Below are 15,659 nucleotides of genomic sequence, written 5' to 3'. Positions count from 1 at the left end.
AGGAGAATGTTGTCAGACTCAGGTAACTGTAGTGCCCTTCCCTAATTTGAGCAAATGGATAGCTCAGCCATGAGATTGCAACCACGTTGCTCTCAAGGAGGTACTCTCAGACTTGAGCAGGTAGAGGCTTTGCTATAAAGAGGAAATTTCAGCCGGGCTGAAGCACTAGCATGCTAAAACACCTACAGCCTGGATAACTGCATAACTACTCCAGAACACTGACATGAAAAGCACAAGAAAAACAAGCTTTGCAAGATATAGTGATCTCCGTGCCTAGGACTTTATGTTCAGGCCATCTGCTCTGGCATTTGTGAGTTCATCTAGAAACTTATATTTTTAAGCAAACAAGCAAACATCACCATCCTAGAATAGATAATGCCATGAGAATAGCTTCTCTCACCGTACTCCTAATGCCAGATGCTGCCAGGACAGGAACCTTCATAAACTTGAAAAGTAATAAGGAAAATTAACACAATCCAACTGTTTTGACAATCCTTCTCGACAGTGAGAACTTTGGTCATCTGTGGCCCAACACCTTTGAGCATACAAGAGTATGAAGGGACAACAGGCTATTAATCCCATTATTGGACAGAGCTGTGTAAATGGCAGACCATGCTCATTTGGCTCCTGGCAAGTCAGGTACAGCTGGGAGGACAGGGGGAAGATAGGTAGCTACATGCTACCTAGGCACTAACAACCTGCCAGAGGGTGCTTCCAAAGTGAAGCAAGAAAAGCAGCACAGCATGACAGGAGCCAGATTTGGGAGCCGAAAGTATTCCCTGTTATTCAATTTTCACAGTCGTGCCTGACTGAAGCAAGCCAGGAGCACATGCTGTCATGCACAAATGGGAAAGCAAAGTGAACTTCAGTAGAAATTACACTAGTAGCCCAGTTACATGGCAAAAAGGGAACAGAGGAAGAACCACTCTTTTTAGTCACTCAGTGGGATGGAACCCAGCTTTGCAGCCACCTCACATTCTGCTGTGAGAAAAAGCTGTGAGGTGGGCATGGCAAAGAAAAGGACTTGTGGAACTCAGGCATCAGGAGCCAAGCCACAAGTGATGCACTGAACTTCCAAGTTGCTTCTACTTACACTGGGTAATTCTATTAATCTTCTGTATTTCCTTTCTTTAATCAGTACCCTTCTGAAGTAAAACACATCAGGAAGAAAAAAGTCTTCACTGACTCATGCAGGGAGGAAGGGATGGAGGAGTATTGCTGACTCATTCAAGATGCACAAACCCACTTTCAATATGGCGCATTGCAATATCTTTGGGGCCTGGGGGGAAAGTGTGAAGGGCAGCACTCTTGCAGCTTCCTGCAACCTCTCATCTTTGGACCTGCCACTGCACCTGCCACTTTGATTATGCTGGGAGAGACAAGGGTCACTCTAGGGAGAACTACCCAACATTCCTGACATACTGCCAAGGGGAGCAGTACATCCAGTATGGACCTCACCAGAATGTGTGGCTCACTTACACAAAAGAATCCAGCTGCAAGCTAAAAACAAGATGAGAGGTTCCAGCACAAAATCCCTTTCCCCACTCTGAGATAATTTTAAATAAAACGTGATTTCTAAGGCAAAGCTCAGAGAAACACAATGGGTGTGCGAGAAAATTAGAGTAACTGCACAGAGTGTTCTCTTTGTTTTACAAGCATAAATGCTGTAATTAGTGTTCCCCACATCCTGGTTTCTCTTTTTGACAGATCCCACACTGGCATCACCACACTGTTCTAGCACTGTTGCTTTTTCTTCTCCTTTTTACCCTGCCACTTGCTACAAAATTGACTATGACATTTCCAAAATTCTGCTCAAGGGCTCTCCTGGGGGATCCAAGTGGCAAAAACAAGACTCTGTCACTAGCATGACAGGATAGGAACAAGATCATAGAGGCAAGAACAGGAAGCACTGAAGAAAAACAAGCCAGTGTATATTATTTCTTAGCAGAAAACAAGAGGAAAAAAGTGACAGAAGACATTAATATTTCAGCCTGGAATTTGTTTTTGCAGTTTGAATTTAGCTCAGATGATGATAGAAGACCAGAGGCCATGGAATTTGCATGCTTTGTTTTGTCATAGAGGCACACTTAGCAGAAGTTGGCCTGCTCACATATGCCCAGACCTTCCTGGCCTTCTCTCCTGCTCTGTCTACAGCTGAAAAGAGATTTCACCTCCTCGACTGACAAGGAAGCAAGAAGAGGAAGATATAGTGGTGGATGCAGGCACAGCCAGGACAAGCTGTGAGGTTCAGAAACAACCGTCAGGCCATTCTTTGCAAGAACAAAAGAGATGAGATTGTTCAGCACCATCTTCTAAACACAAAAACTCTTGTATGTAGACATCCAGTCTTGGAAAAAAATCTTAATAAGCAAAAACCGCAGTCTCCATTTTGGGGTACCAAACTCTGCCTGTGCAAGCCTGACAGGGTACTCCCTTACCGTTTCAGTATTTCAGTGAAGAGCAGGAGCCCTTGCTTGTGCAACTCCACATTGTTCAGCAGCAGGACACCCTGGAGACTCCTCACCAGAGATTCAATGCCTGTACGTGTTCAAGAGAAGTCACAGAGAGGCTTTTAATATTCCAGATTCCAGAATGGAAGCAAAATTAATTTTTAAAAGGAAGAAAGATTTGAACAATTATTCTTCTGAGTAACTGACAGAAACAATTGTCCAAAACTGTTGAGTGTTCACTCAGCTCCCTCATAACATGCCTCAACCTTCACCGCTGCAGATAAGTCCCAAAGAACAGAAGGAATTTAACCATTCTTCCCAAATCTACTCTTGGCATATCCACAGAAAAAAATTAACAGTAATTCAGAGAGTGTTAATCATGGTAACTGGTTATTATAATGAATTAATGATCATCAGAAACTCATTAGGACAATGACACTATAAATTCAAGCTACACTGGACATCACAAACATGTCTGATAGGTACTTATTTTCGGTCCTTTATCCATCCTGACTGGAAATTGTGATTGTGTGTAAAGCACTGGAATTCAGCTAGAGGCACAAGAATTACTGCAGTCACTTTGTCAGAAAGGTTGATGACTCACCATAGACGGTGTGACACTTGGAGAAGAAAAGGCGTTCTTCAGTCAGGAGGAGCAGGCAGCAGTACACTGACCAGATTAGGAATTCACTTTTGCACAAGAGACACTCGAAGAGAAACTCTGCAAACACACACACAAATAAGGTCACTCTGGTAAGAGGTAGGCTGCTCACAGCATGGCACAGCTGCTCCTAGAACAGAACAGAGGAAGGAGGAGGAAACGAGGAAACACAGCAACAGCCACAGGGAGAACGGCTGTACTATGAAATGACAGGAATGGAGAATAAAGTAGATGCTCGGGGTATGCTAGTCTTCAAAAAGAGGTGACTGGAGAGCAGAGACCCATGGGCAGGCATCTTCCCAGCACAAACTCAGTAGAAGAAGCTGAATTGTGGATCTAGCCCTTGGCACAAACGAAAAGCCAAAAAAGAAAGCTTTACCACAGATGCAGTGACCTTTTTTCGTCATGACTTTTACATCTCCCAAAGAATTTGTATCATGAAAGTATTTCTGTCTTTTGGGATTAAAGAGAAATAATAAACCATCTCACATAGCCTCATTCTAAAGCTAAATCCTAGACCAAAATCTGAGCAAATTTACAATATTTAGTGGAATGAGACAGAACCCCGGTTTGCTTAGGCTTGTATCTAAGTTCCTGCAAGAAGGACCTTGACCTCAAGGACTTGGCCAAATTCTCTCTGTGGAAACTCCATTCTGCCTGGTGACACCTGCTTCTAAACTTTCCATTGAAAACATACTCTCCCCTTCAACTCCTAAAATCACCTGGTATAAAATGACCACCACATTATGCCACCAGGGGATTTCATGGAGCCAGCCTTATTCCTAAGCCCAACAGCCAGGAGCAGCTTCGATACCGGGGAATGAACAATGAGATGCTACTGCATTTGTTCACCTGGGACATCTGCATGGATAAAAGCAGAAGCATATCTGCTAGGAGAGTGAACCAGCACTGAAGCCATACAGTGAGAACTCGCTGCCTGTAACATCTCATCTCTGGTCAACAAGAGCTGTTGGGAAGCAAAAGTCAAAAGGAGAAAGGAAGTCAGCTATGCAGCTATGAGTAGCAAACAGTTTGTTCTACTTTTTAAAACTTAAAACATAAATTAAGATCTCTCTTTTGGCATTTATTTCACAGATTAAACTTGCTAAGGCGAGATAAAACACTGAACCAAAGAGACTTGAAAAAGCACATGAGAACCACAACAGAATAGATCATGAGTAAGAATAGTTCTGCCCCCAGGCTTAGTCATGCTGGTGCTGCATGTGCTGTATTAGACCTGAAGCGTAAGTGAGTAAAATCAGCTAAGGCCAGGAGTAAAATTTTCCCCATTCCAGGATGCAGGAATGAACAAGAAGGTGATCAACAGAGGTATCCCCATTTCTCAGTGCAGCCTCTATTGCTGGTGTTGGTAACATAACACTCTGCTTTTTTATATATACAGTGCCTTAGATAAAGGTACATTACAGGCCAGCAAATTTTTTACATGTACCAACAATTCACTTCAGCAATCACCTTTTTGAGAACAAGTGGCAGTGGATTTTCCCCTTCTAAAAAGTCAGGGTTCTCAGTCTCCTCCTCTGTCTTTGAATTATTCATAAGAATAGATACAAAATGATCAGATTTCAGCAGCTCCTTTAGCAAACCTGTAAAAGGAGGAGCAAGAATGAGCACCATACTTAGCAGCACAGTGAGGATTATATTAACACATGAGTATTTACAGACTAAGATTTGTTGACAACTTCCTTCCCTGTCCTGGAGGGCCTCACCTCCAGTTTAGGGAGCTTCTTCTCATTTCTCACTTTGTCCCCAGATACTGCCATGACCCCCATGTCTTGCAACCCCTTGTTGCTGATACTTTTTGCTGCTCTGATCTGCTCTCTGATCCTTCTCAGAGTCACAGGTGCATCTCAGGAGCCCTCTACTTGTGTTATCTTCTGTTAGTAACCACACCTTAAACTGTTTCTTGGGAGAGCTCTTGACCTGTGTTCTTCTCCAAGCAGCCAATGACCCCAACAATAAGACATTTTCCCTAGAACACTTCCTAGAGAACAGGCCTTTATTTTCCCCTTCTGTTTTCACAGGCTCTTACAGAAACAGCTGTGCCGACCTAAAGGATACCCACACTCCAAAAAACGCCCAGTATAGATCACTGCTACAGGTATTGATGAAAATCATCAGTACATATCAGTAAAATTCACAGGGTATCATCTGAGCTACAGAATTCTACTTTCAAAGGAATCAGAATCTATTTCTAGTAGCTGAGTAGATAAGCTGAGGAGCAATCCAGTTCCTGCTTGCCTCCTTCTGGGAAAATTAATTCCCTGGATGGTTTACAAACAAGTGATGTCAGAAAGGCTGAAAATTCTGCTCCCCAGCAACAGCTGAAGCATGCAGTTGGAAGGATAACTGAAAAAAAGTTCCACATTAGTCTATATCTAATTAACATGATGTCCCACATCTAAAGACCGTATTTTTTAGACTCCATCCCACTGCTCTACAAAACCCACCTGCCTGTGCACAGTATTTGCATTCAGACACTTTGAGGGATGCTCAAGCCATAGCACAAACTCTGAAGAGACTGAAGATTAGTCAGTGCTGGGCAAATGTGAGGCATCAGGGAACATGGGGACCTGGGGGTACTCAGCAGCAGGGCTGGGCCACTCCATTGCTACATCAAGGATTGACAGCTTTGGACTAGCAGCATAAAGATCCTCTACGGAATGATCCACATTAGAGCATCTAAACCAGCCAAGGATTTCTTTCTCATTCTAAGCCTTCCTTTGCACCTTGCAGTTTCTCTCAGCAATGTCTTACCCAAACAATTAACCTGCAGCTCCTTTGTCTGTGCACACCCCAGGGTATTCAAGAAGACACCACACAGCCTTTCTTCAAAGTGTCCTGAGAGCCGTTCTGTGCCAACAGGAGAGGAGTACAGCTTGCCATACAAGTAGCAGACAGCAGCCTTTATACCTTCATTTGGGTACATCAAGCCCATCAGCAGATGATCCACTAAATTATCTAGTATGAGGAACAGGAAGAGCAAACATTCACTGACATTTTAAAAGCACTAACCTATTTCCCTTGAAAACTTGCAAAAGCCTACTGGACAGACTGGTGTACTCAGGTTAATGAATGCCACAATTAGGTGATGTGCTCATCACCATCTGTCCCTCTGAGCAGAGGTAAGGTAATAAACAGCTAGCAGAGCTCACTGTTCACTATGTGAAGATCCATCATCCCAGCTCCCTCCACAAACAGTTCAGCTTGTTCACCAGACCCCCCAAGCACTGGATCAAGGGAAAAAAACCTAAAAGTATGTTGCCTGTGAGGCAGACCCACAACCTCAGTTTACAGAGGCTGCTTTTGTCTGTCAAAAAAGCACAATAACAAGCCTGCTATGAAGGTTCTGACCTGTATCCCAGGATGCCTGAATGCCATTCTGACTTCTGGACAGGCTTCTTGTGTGACCTTCATGAACTCGTCTGCGGGACAGGGGAGTGCATGCATGTGTGTGTACTGGGGCTGTGAATACCAGCCTCCAGTGGGACATGACATACTACTCACTGTGCTTTCCCACCAGCATATCAGCAAAGCCTGGGATGGCATCTGCCAGCTTGCCCAAGAGAGAAAATGTGGGCAGGCTGCTTCTCATGGTAGTTGCTTTGCACAGCTGTAGAGGAGACAGAAAAGGAAAATGTTTCACTGATGAGGACACAGTCCAAAGGCAGAAGTGCACCCAAACCAGCAAGTTCCTAGTGATGCATAATTTTCCAGAACAGGATCTTTACCAAAGACAGATCCTCTTCACCACTTAGGATAAACCACAGGAAAACCCTGAATACCACACTAAGCCTCCAAAATGTCTTTAAATGAATTCAAGGAATTGCTTGTGTGTTGTTCTTTTTCCTCTTTCTCCCCTCTACCTCTTACATGGGCAGATGAACCAGATTAATTTCTCACCACTTTTGCTACTTCCCTTTTTTTGTACCCTGTGGGACCATCATAAACTTAGGAATGAAGAGAGTAAGAGCCCATGGCACAGCCTGGGAAAGCTCCTCACATAACTGAAACAGTAAAGTAGGAAAAGAAGTATGTGAGGAAATCACACAGCTTCATAAGAGTATCATGAAGCCCTATGGCTGAAAGGCATCAAGAGAACAATATAAAAACTCCACAGTAGATATTAACACTGACAACACCACAGTTGGGAAACTGGCATTAGGACATGCAAGGTCAGGTTGGATGGGGTTTTGAGCATCCTGGTCTACTGAAGGTGTCCCCGCCCATGCCAGGAAGGTTGTAACAAGATGATTTTTCAGGTCACTTCCAACCCAAACCATTCCATGATTCTGTGATCCCACTGCTACATCCCAGTCTTGCAGGGCCACTCATTCCTCAACCTCTGAAAGACTGGAAGGAAGGGGAAGAGAACTCATATTCACTGACCTCCTTCTGACTTTCATCCAAAATGCAGCATAAGTACTGTTCTGACTTCAGCTCCACAAGAAGCCGCACCAGAACTAGGCAGAAAGAACAGGATCAGTAATACACACACAAGAGCCCTCTCAATCCATCTTCCACAGGGCTTTAGCAGACCAGTGAGCAAAGAGCTTAGAAATGAAATGAGCACAGACGTGCTGAGAGAGCAGGGTTACAGCAGCATTCCCAGTACTATTACTTCTGATAGCCCAGCTCAAGCTCTCTGAGGCATCATTCTAGGAGTCCTGCTTGAGCTGCACTACAAACCATGCATGGAAATGAGCTGCAAGCAACAAACTGAGCCTCAGGACAGCAAGTAAACATAAGGAATCAGGAAAGAAAGGGGGGAAAAGCCTAGCTTAAAAGCATAAAGAATTATGGTAATTGAATAGACCAGGCTTCCTACTGTATGAAAACTGGCCTTTAAAAATGCATCCTTCCATAGAAGATATCAGAACTGAAACTGCTGAGGATCCTTAGATTCACACTCAGAGCTCCTCCTTCAGCTGCTACTGTCCCTAAAGTAAGTGAAGTCTATCAGCCATTTCACCCCATTGCAGTTATCCCATACACCTTACCAGAAAGCAAGGTGCCAGGCACCAGAGTGGTGCTGTTCACCTCCTCAGCCCCAATAAGTGCTGTTATTATTGGTTCATTGAAACCTTAAGAACTCTGTTAACTCTGTACTACTAAGAGGAATCAGCAAGAAATTATGTTTGCCAGGCAGTGGCAACACATCACCTGGGGTTTCCCAAATAAAATCACAAGGGAGTTGCCTGATGCTGGCAGGCTGCCTGTGCCTCTACACATATACCAGCAAGCCAGCTGCAGGAAGCAAAGTTCCTCTTCCAGTACTTTTAGAACTGGCACCTGAATGTTCAGCAGATAAAATTTTGGCAATAGCCCCTTTACTGAGACACTGCACACATTTTTATGCAGGATTTGATAAGGATGTCTTGGATGTAGCTTCCTGTCATGGCATGACTCATTTGGAAAACCTACACTTTTGATTCGTATCCCAGGAAAGTATTCTAATAAGAAATACCAAGGATTTTTGGGTTCACCATTTCTTGGTACATCCAAGGCAGTACTAGACCTGCTTAAGCTACAGAGTTACGCATCTCAGCAGAAGCATGTCTGAGAGATTTATTGATGGTTTAATAGCCCTTTCTTGCCCCAAACTCTCAGAAACTTAAAAAACTTTCAATACTTAGGCAACACTAATTTAAAATTGCTCTGTTAGAGAGCATCCATCTCTCAACAGACTGGTAACATGACAGAAAGACTTCTCCACTTTTCAACCCCATTTTAAGCAAGTGTCTGAAAACTAAAATCCCTCTGTAAGAAGTTTGTCATAGCTCCTTTTACCCTTCATGGCTGGACATGAAATGCATCACTGCACTGCTGATATTTCTAGACTCAGCAGAGGTGCCCAGGATTAACTGGACTGCAGAGATTCCTTTGTCAGCCCTGCAGATATTTCCTTCAGTTTTCAAATGAGGGACTGCTCACAAAGAGGAATCTGCAGCCTGTACAGCTAAATCACAAATACCCTCTACTCCTGAAGAAAAAGCAGTAGATACCATTGATTTCCATTTGCTTTGACAATTTGGTCAGGTCCAAAGATGCCAAAGTTGAGGCACTGTTACCCATCTGATACTAAATTCATGACACACACAGAACCTGTGAGAGAAATGTTAAATATTTAAACATGCACACACTCCCCTGGCCTCCAATATTGGGGCAGACCACTCATTTTTGTTGCATGGATATAGATGAAACTGAAACTGTGTTGAAGCTGAGCATCTCACTATAGGTATCAGACAAGACAGATTCTCCCCTTCACAAACTGCCAGTAATTGAGATGTGGCATTTGTCTCTCACCTTCAACTAATAGGTTCAGGGCACTGCTGTCTTCCACAGAATGCAACATCCCTACAAGATAAACCACAATAGGTCATGGAACTCATTCCTGCTTGTGATCACCTGTGCTGTAATTCCTTCTTGTTAAAAAGAGCTGAATTTTTTTTCAGAACTGTTTTGTTTTCCCTGCTTCACATGACACCAGCCTGATTTTGATAGATGAGGGTGGATACTCTCCAGGAGTATCACAAAAGGTGCCTCCATAAGCAGGACAGAGGGGCATGAGATGCTCGGTTCTCTTGCAAATTTTTTATGTGCTTTAGTTGAAGTCAATGGCTCCACCTATGTCAGGGAGTACGTAACTGCTGCCACCACCACATCTCACTGTGTGTATCCAGTATTATACATCTGAAACAACCCCAAAACGACAGAAGTCAAAGCCCAGCTGTGAGTTTTGTCCTTTATGTCCTCTATTCTTACCAGTTACTATGAACAGTCTTCTCCCTCCACAGTACTGAAAATTCTGAAACCAAATCTGAACACCAGGTTTAAATCATCCAGAAACTATTTCAACATTAAATTGAACCTGAAGGCATCACTTCACAAGTTAATTTTACAATAAAATTTGATATATTAAAATAAACCACTGTCTGACTCTACTACCTCCCAGCCCCTTCCAACCTATAGCATCAGGCATATGGTTCAGAGTCCCACTTCTGCCACACTAAATCACTTGCTTCAGTACATCCTGTCAAGCTACCTCCCCTCTGAAGGCTCCATGATGTCTCAGAATTTTGATCAACTAAAGTAATGGTATGACAGGTGAAGAAATTACTTATTTCCTGCCTCATTTGCCCAATCCTTAGTAACTCTAGAAAAGATTTGTATACAGCATTATTGAACGTTACAATATTAGCTGCATGAAATTCAGACTTCGCTGAAATATACCGCCTCATACGTAACACTCCACACTATGTCTCTCTTTCTTCTGCCTGTGCTTATTCCAATATTCTCTCTCCAAATGTATTTTCCTGAATTCACTATTAATACTTCCTCTACAGCACTGCTCAGGCTTTTGGGGGGGTTCCTCTTACACTCTTGCACCAAGTGATCCTTGGTTCATCCAAGCTCTATTGAAAACGAACATGCCATTGTTTGTAGCCCCAAGCTTAGACTGGGATTCCAACTGCTCTAAAAATTACACCAAGTACAGTAAAACCCAAAGCTGTCCTCAAACCACCCAGTCATAAAGAGAACTCTCTTCTCAGAGAATTATTAAAGCAGACAAGAGCATTGAAATGCAAGCACAGCATCCCTGTCTTCTGGGGTATTTTGTGTTAGGGCCATACAGTTTATGGTTGAATTGCCCACAACCACCACTCTTTCCACTACTCTGAAGGATTATGTGTGCAGAGACTATTAAAAAAAATCGTGTAATTAAAATAATGAAAACTGCATAAAGTTCTGTTTCTAACAAAGCTGCTTCCAAAACAACACAATTTATGTGCAATCAACTGTTTGAACTATTCAGTGTGTCAAAGCAGGGAGAGGGTCTTGTAGGTTACTTTTCCCCAAAGAACAAGAATTATCTATGATGTGCAAATGAGATGGTGGAATTAAAGGAATCTGGTATATTTGCCCTTTAAAGGGACTCTTATTTCTTACCTCCACCTTTCCCTTAATGCCTTACTGTTCCCTGATGTAGACCACTATTTCTTCTCCATTAAGATTTTAGACGTTTCAAAGACATCTCCCTGCTATGCAAACAGAAACCAGTAAGAGAAGTTCAAGACCACAGAGACTTACTGGAAAGGCACTTTCTGACATCCTGCCGAATGCTATTTTGCTGAGGCTGACTCACCAGAAAGCAGTAGGTTTTAGTTATACAGCAACAAAGATTTATACAAATGTAAAGTGATGGTGTAAAAAAACCCTCTACACAGATTTGTGTTTTGCACATTTGATATTAAATCCTGCAACACCTTTGCAACACAAAGCTCACACTTTGATTTCGCTATGAATCTTCATGTAACTCCAGAGGCATGAGACCAGAATGGAGGGCGTTCAGGGAAGAGTAAAATGTCAGGCACTCCCTATTCTCCAGGACTTTACAGGTAAGTCACGATACTTTGGAAAATTGCAAGAGCTTTATGAACGTGCCAATCCTGCACCCTGGGGAATGAGAAAATTAATTAACCTACTCTGAATCAGTGACAAGCAGTTTTCTGCAGGGAATAATTACGCACATAACAGAACAGTGGAAGAATGGAGGTAGGCACCTTAATATTCTTTTTCTCTTTTTTTTTTTTGGCTTCAAACATGGGGAAGCTTCATACGTATTCAACAAAAGGCATCTGCCTCCTCCCTGCTGCACCAGGCCTCAGCAGAGCTCTTACCAAAGAGAGTTCCTATCAAATGCATGCACACCCTCTCGTCTGGTGCCAGCAGCTGGACGACTGGCAGCGCCTGCCAGGCCAGGGCATCCTGGAGACGGGACAGGACGTGCTTCTTGCGCACCAGCTACGGATCAAACACAGCAGCCCGTTAGGCCCCGGGCCCAAGCCCCGCGCCGCTCCCACCGCCCTGAGGGGAAAAGGGCTACCAGGGCCCGGGTGCCGAGGCGACAGGGCTGGCCAAGGGCCACACCTGGTCCCGGCCCCAAACGGAGCGCCGGAGAGAGCGGGGCGGCGGGGCAGGGACCGCTGAGGGGGGCTCTACGGCCCAGCCGCACACGGGAAGGGGCGGCGGGGCAGGCGCTGCCCACCGAGGCGCTGCCGTCGCCCAGGGTCTCCACGGCGCAGGCGAGGCAGAGCGGCGGGCGGAGCGGCAGCGCCCAGCGCGGCCCGTGATCGCCGCACGGCTCCGCCATCGGCCGCTGCCGGGGCTGCCGTGCGGTTCCTCCCGGCCCCGGGGCCGCCCCCGGCCCCGCCTCCCTTCCGGCGGCCGCAGCAGCGCTCCCGCCTCTTCCCTCAGTGCGCGCTCGGGCCCACAGCAGCGACCGCGCCGCGGCCATGGTGAGTGGCGTCGGGCCCTAGTCTCCTCTTCCTTCTCCTCTTCCAGCTTCTTCTCCTATTCTTCCTTCTCCTCTTCCTATCCCTCTTCCTCTGGAGGACCTGGGGTAGAGGCAGGCCGCCTGCCGGCTGCGCGGCGGGCAGCACGTGGAGGCCGTGTGGGCGGGGATGCGGCCGGTTGCGGGGGAGGAGGCCCGGGGGTCTGGCGGTCCTGGGACACCCGGTAACGGGGGACTCGGTGTCTGGGGTTATCGCCGTGCCGGGAGCCGGAGAGACCGCGGTTCTGCCAGCACCGGTCGCTAACACCGCTTGGGACCTCGCTGCTGAGCCACCCCGCTGCCCATGTTGGCGTTTAGAAGCTACGCGAGGTTTGCAGAAATAACCCTCATACGTACTCTGCTGGAGATTTCTTCAAAATTTTTGTTAGTCTGTTAATTTGGACTGAAGTGCTTAATTTTGTGTAGTCTTTGTGGTATAAAACTCCTGAAGACTGCCCCATAAGTGCAGTGCTGCTGGTTTGTAGGGTGCAGATTGTGAGTAGATAGACTCTTTATTTTGATGTAAAGCGTATCTTTCTTACTTTTCCCCTTTACTTTGATACAAGAAGAATCCTTACTCTTTTAGGAGTAAAATGCAACGGTGTTTTGTCTGTATGGGCAGAGCAGCTGAGACACGACTCCAGAAATCAATATATGTGGTGGACGTGATGCCTGTGCAGTGTTGATCAGACCAAAACCTCTTTTGCTCCTATTGTAATATTCTTTGCTTTTTCCTTTAGAGTGAGGCAGAAGTGAATCCCAAAGCTTACCCGCTGGCTGATGCACAGCTCACCAAAACACTGCTGGATCTTGTGCAGCAATCCTGCAATTATAAGCAGCTACGCAAGGGAGCCAATGAAGGTGAGACTTGTATCTTGAACAGTGTGCTACAGGTCATAACAGGATTTTGTGAGATGCCATGAGTAGAGATTGTCTTCTGTAGCTGTGAATCTCTCATTTTATATAGATCTGGCAGTTGCAGGTGTCTCCTTTCTCCTCCTTCAAGCCTGTTTTAACAATATTCAGGGACAGAACTAAGCTGTAATTTTTCCACATTTATATGCAGTTCGGGTAGATTCCCAAATTGTGTTCCTGGTGCATGGTTTGTAATCATGCATGTTTGAGTGGTGTTTTGGTAAGTGGGATTACCAGAGGCCTAGCCAGTTCAGAACCATTAAAAGATTTGGGTTTGAAGGTGCCTCTAGTGCAGCCTGCTCACAGAGTGGCTCCCTTCACAATGCATGGGGCTTCACCTAGTCAAACTTGTATAAAACTCACAATTCCTCAGGACAGAAACTCAGTAATCTCTTAGAACCCATTTCCCATGCACTAGATCTTCTTGCCACTGATGCCGCTTTCAGCATCTCCTGAAGTTGTTTTACATTAGATGTGCTTTCCAGAAAGACCTAGACTGACTCTCCAGTTTCTTTTACAGCCACCAAAACACTGAACAGAGGGATAGCGGAGTTCATTGTGATGGCAGCAGATGCAGAGCCCTTGGAGATCATCCTGCACCTCCCTCTTCTCTGTGAAGACAAGAACGTACCTTACGTGTTTGTGCGCTCCAAGCAAGCCCTGGGCCGGGCATGCGGTGTTTCCCGGCCTGTCATCGCCTGCTCCATCACCATCAAGGAGGGATCACAGCTAAAGCCTCAGATCCAGTCTGTACAGCAAGCTATAGAAAGACTTTTGGTCTAAGTGCCCATGGGGGTGTGTGTGTGTGTGAAATAGGAAAGTGCAAATTAGGGGAAATTAATGTTTAGCTTCAGTTGAGATGAAAGTTTTGATATCAATGTTTCATTTCAAAATGCCACATTTTTGTTTAATAATGGCTTAATTCTTAGTGTTTCTGCCTCCTATTCCCCCACTTTTCTATTATTCCACTCCAACATATTCATTCTCATTGTATTACTTCTTGAAAAATGACTGTGCAACTGTGTTTCCTGTTTTATGTTTAAAAGAAAAAAAAAGTTCCCCCTTTGTCTTCCTGTCTGCCTGCTCAGGGTTTTCTTAACCCACCTGTCAGCTTTCTCTGTGCTGCAGCATTTCTGCTAACTTTCAGCAGGTGTGAGTAACTGAGTTTCTGAACGGTTTAGGCTATTGAGGAAAAGGTTCCCTGTGTTCAGGCTGCTGGAGTCACTAAGTGATGGAGCAGCACAGGCAGGTATAAGGCAGGCAGCAGCCATCCTGTAGCAGCAGGTGGAGCCAAGATCAGCGCACACAGCACAGCCCTTGTTCTTGAAACCAGACAAGAGACTTCTGTAAGAGATGTACGGGGAGCAGAAATTTTATGGCAGTACACAAGGGGAACTCTCTTAACTTGATTATTTTTAAATACTGACTTTTTAAGAAAAAATAAAAACGCTGCAAAGCTAAATAGAAATGTCATTCCCTTGGTGAAGTATTTGCAACTGGAGTGTTTCTGCTTGTAAAGCTAAACTGCTCACATGTTGTCTAAAGGCTATTGCAGTGCAGTAATTTCTACTCCTTCAGTTTTCTTTGCATGGACTGTTACCACAGAGGTTGGGCTTCCTAGGAAGTACAAAAGACATGGCAGAGAGCAGCCTGTTGTGGCTGACGACTACCCTACTCTGGCTGTTAATATAAAAAGTGCCATGCTTTTTAGCTGCTGCGCTCTAGTCACTTGACTGAAGATGAACCCTTTTAAGTCATGGCCAAGGAAACAGAGTACAAGTCATTTTTCAGATAAATTAATATGTGTCTCAAGAAAAGAATGCTGTTATCATCTCATGTCCTGGAAAAGCAGCACGGAGCACCAACAGCAGTCTGGATTAGTGGTGGTTTTATGGACCTAGTTTTAGTTAAATGCATATTGTATAAAAAATCCACTTCTGCTCTGATCAGAAAAGTTGAAACCCCTGTGTTGGAATATCAAACCTGTTTCCTACTGCAGGATGCCAAAGCCAAATAGTGTGGAAACTCCATTAGATGCAATAGCAGAAGGGAAAATAAATTTTCCTGTAATGTTTCCACAGAGGCACTAACTTCATACCTTTACTAAGTACATCCCAAGCAGAGAAAGTCAGCTCATGAAAGACTGATGACATCATGTTTGTATATTTTTGTAAATGGCTGATACCAGTAATCCTTGCTGAGGTGAACTTGATACAAATACTTCAGAATCCTTTTATTTGTATGAGGTTTAGAAGGGCTCAAGTACCCTTCTACTGATGCT

The 15,659-nt window shown here is 44.7% G+C and overlaps 2 protein-coding genes across 2 annotated transcripts in view; one reads left to right on the top strand and one right to left on the bottom strand.

The window, feature by feature from the left end:
- The window catches only part of LOC131591603 (meiosis inhibitor protein 1-like), a 37,878-nt gene extending 25,545 nt beyond the window's left edge, over window positions 1–12,333 (bottom strand). The window contains exons 1-10 of the mRNA XM_058862449.1: window positions 12,179–12,333; window positions 11,811–11,934; window positions 9,436–9,486; window positions 7,519–7,592; window positions 6,637–6,742; window positions 5,887–6,090; window positions 4,585–4,715; window positions 3,964–4,078; window positions 3,055–3,171; window positions 2,439–2,538 (exon numbers count right to left, since the gene is read on the bottom strand). Coding sequence (XP_058718432.1) covers window positions 2,439–2,538; window positions 3,055–3,171; window positions 3,964–4,078; window positions 4,585–4,715; window positions 5,887–6,090; window positions 6,637–6,742; window positions 7,519–7,592; window positions 9,436–9,486; window positions 11,811–11,934; window positions 12,179–12,283 — 1,127 coding nt within the window. The 5' untranslated portion in view covers window positions 12,284–12,333. The remainder of the gene's footprint in view (window positions 1–2,438; window positions 2,539–3,054; window positions 3,172–3,963; window positions 4,079–4,584; window positions 4,716–5,886; window positions 6,091–6,636; window positions 6,743–7,518; window positions 7,593–9,435; window positions 9,487–11,810; window positions 11,935–12,178) is intronic.
- LOC131591605 (NHP2-like protein 1) lies at window positions 12,318–15,335 on the top strand. The gene is made up of 3 exons (XM_058862452.1): window positions 12,318–12,428; window positions 13,204–13,324; window positions 13,899–15,335. Exons 1-3 carry the CDS (start codon window positions 12,426–12,428, stop codon window positions 14,159–14,161), a joined length of 387 nt encoding a protein of 128 aa, XP_058718435.1. The 5' UTR covers window positions 12,318–12,425; the 3' UTR covers window positions 14,162–15,335.
- The last annotated feature ends 324 nt before the right edge of the window (window positions 15,336–15,659 follow it).

The sequence above is a fragment of the Poecile atricapillus genome, chromosome W, assembly GCF_030490865.1.
Source record: "Poecile atricapillus isolate bPoeAtr1 chromosome W, bPoeAtr1.hap1, whole genome shotgun sequence".
Lineage (NCBI taxonomy): Eukaryota > Metazoa > Chordata > Aves > Passeriformes > Paridae > Poecile > Poecile atricapillus.
This window is presented reverse-complemented; position numbering and strand designations above follow the sequence as displayed.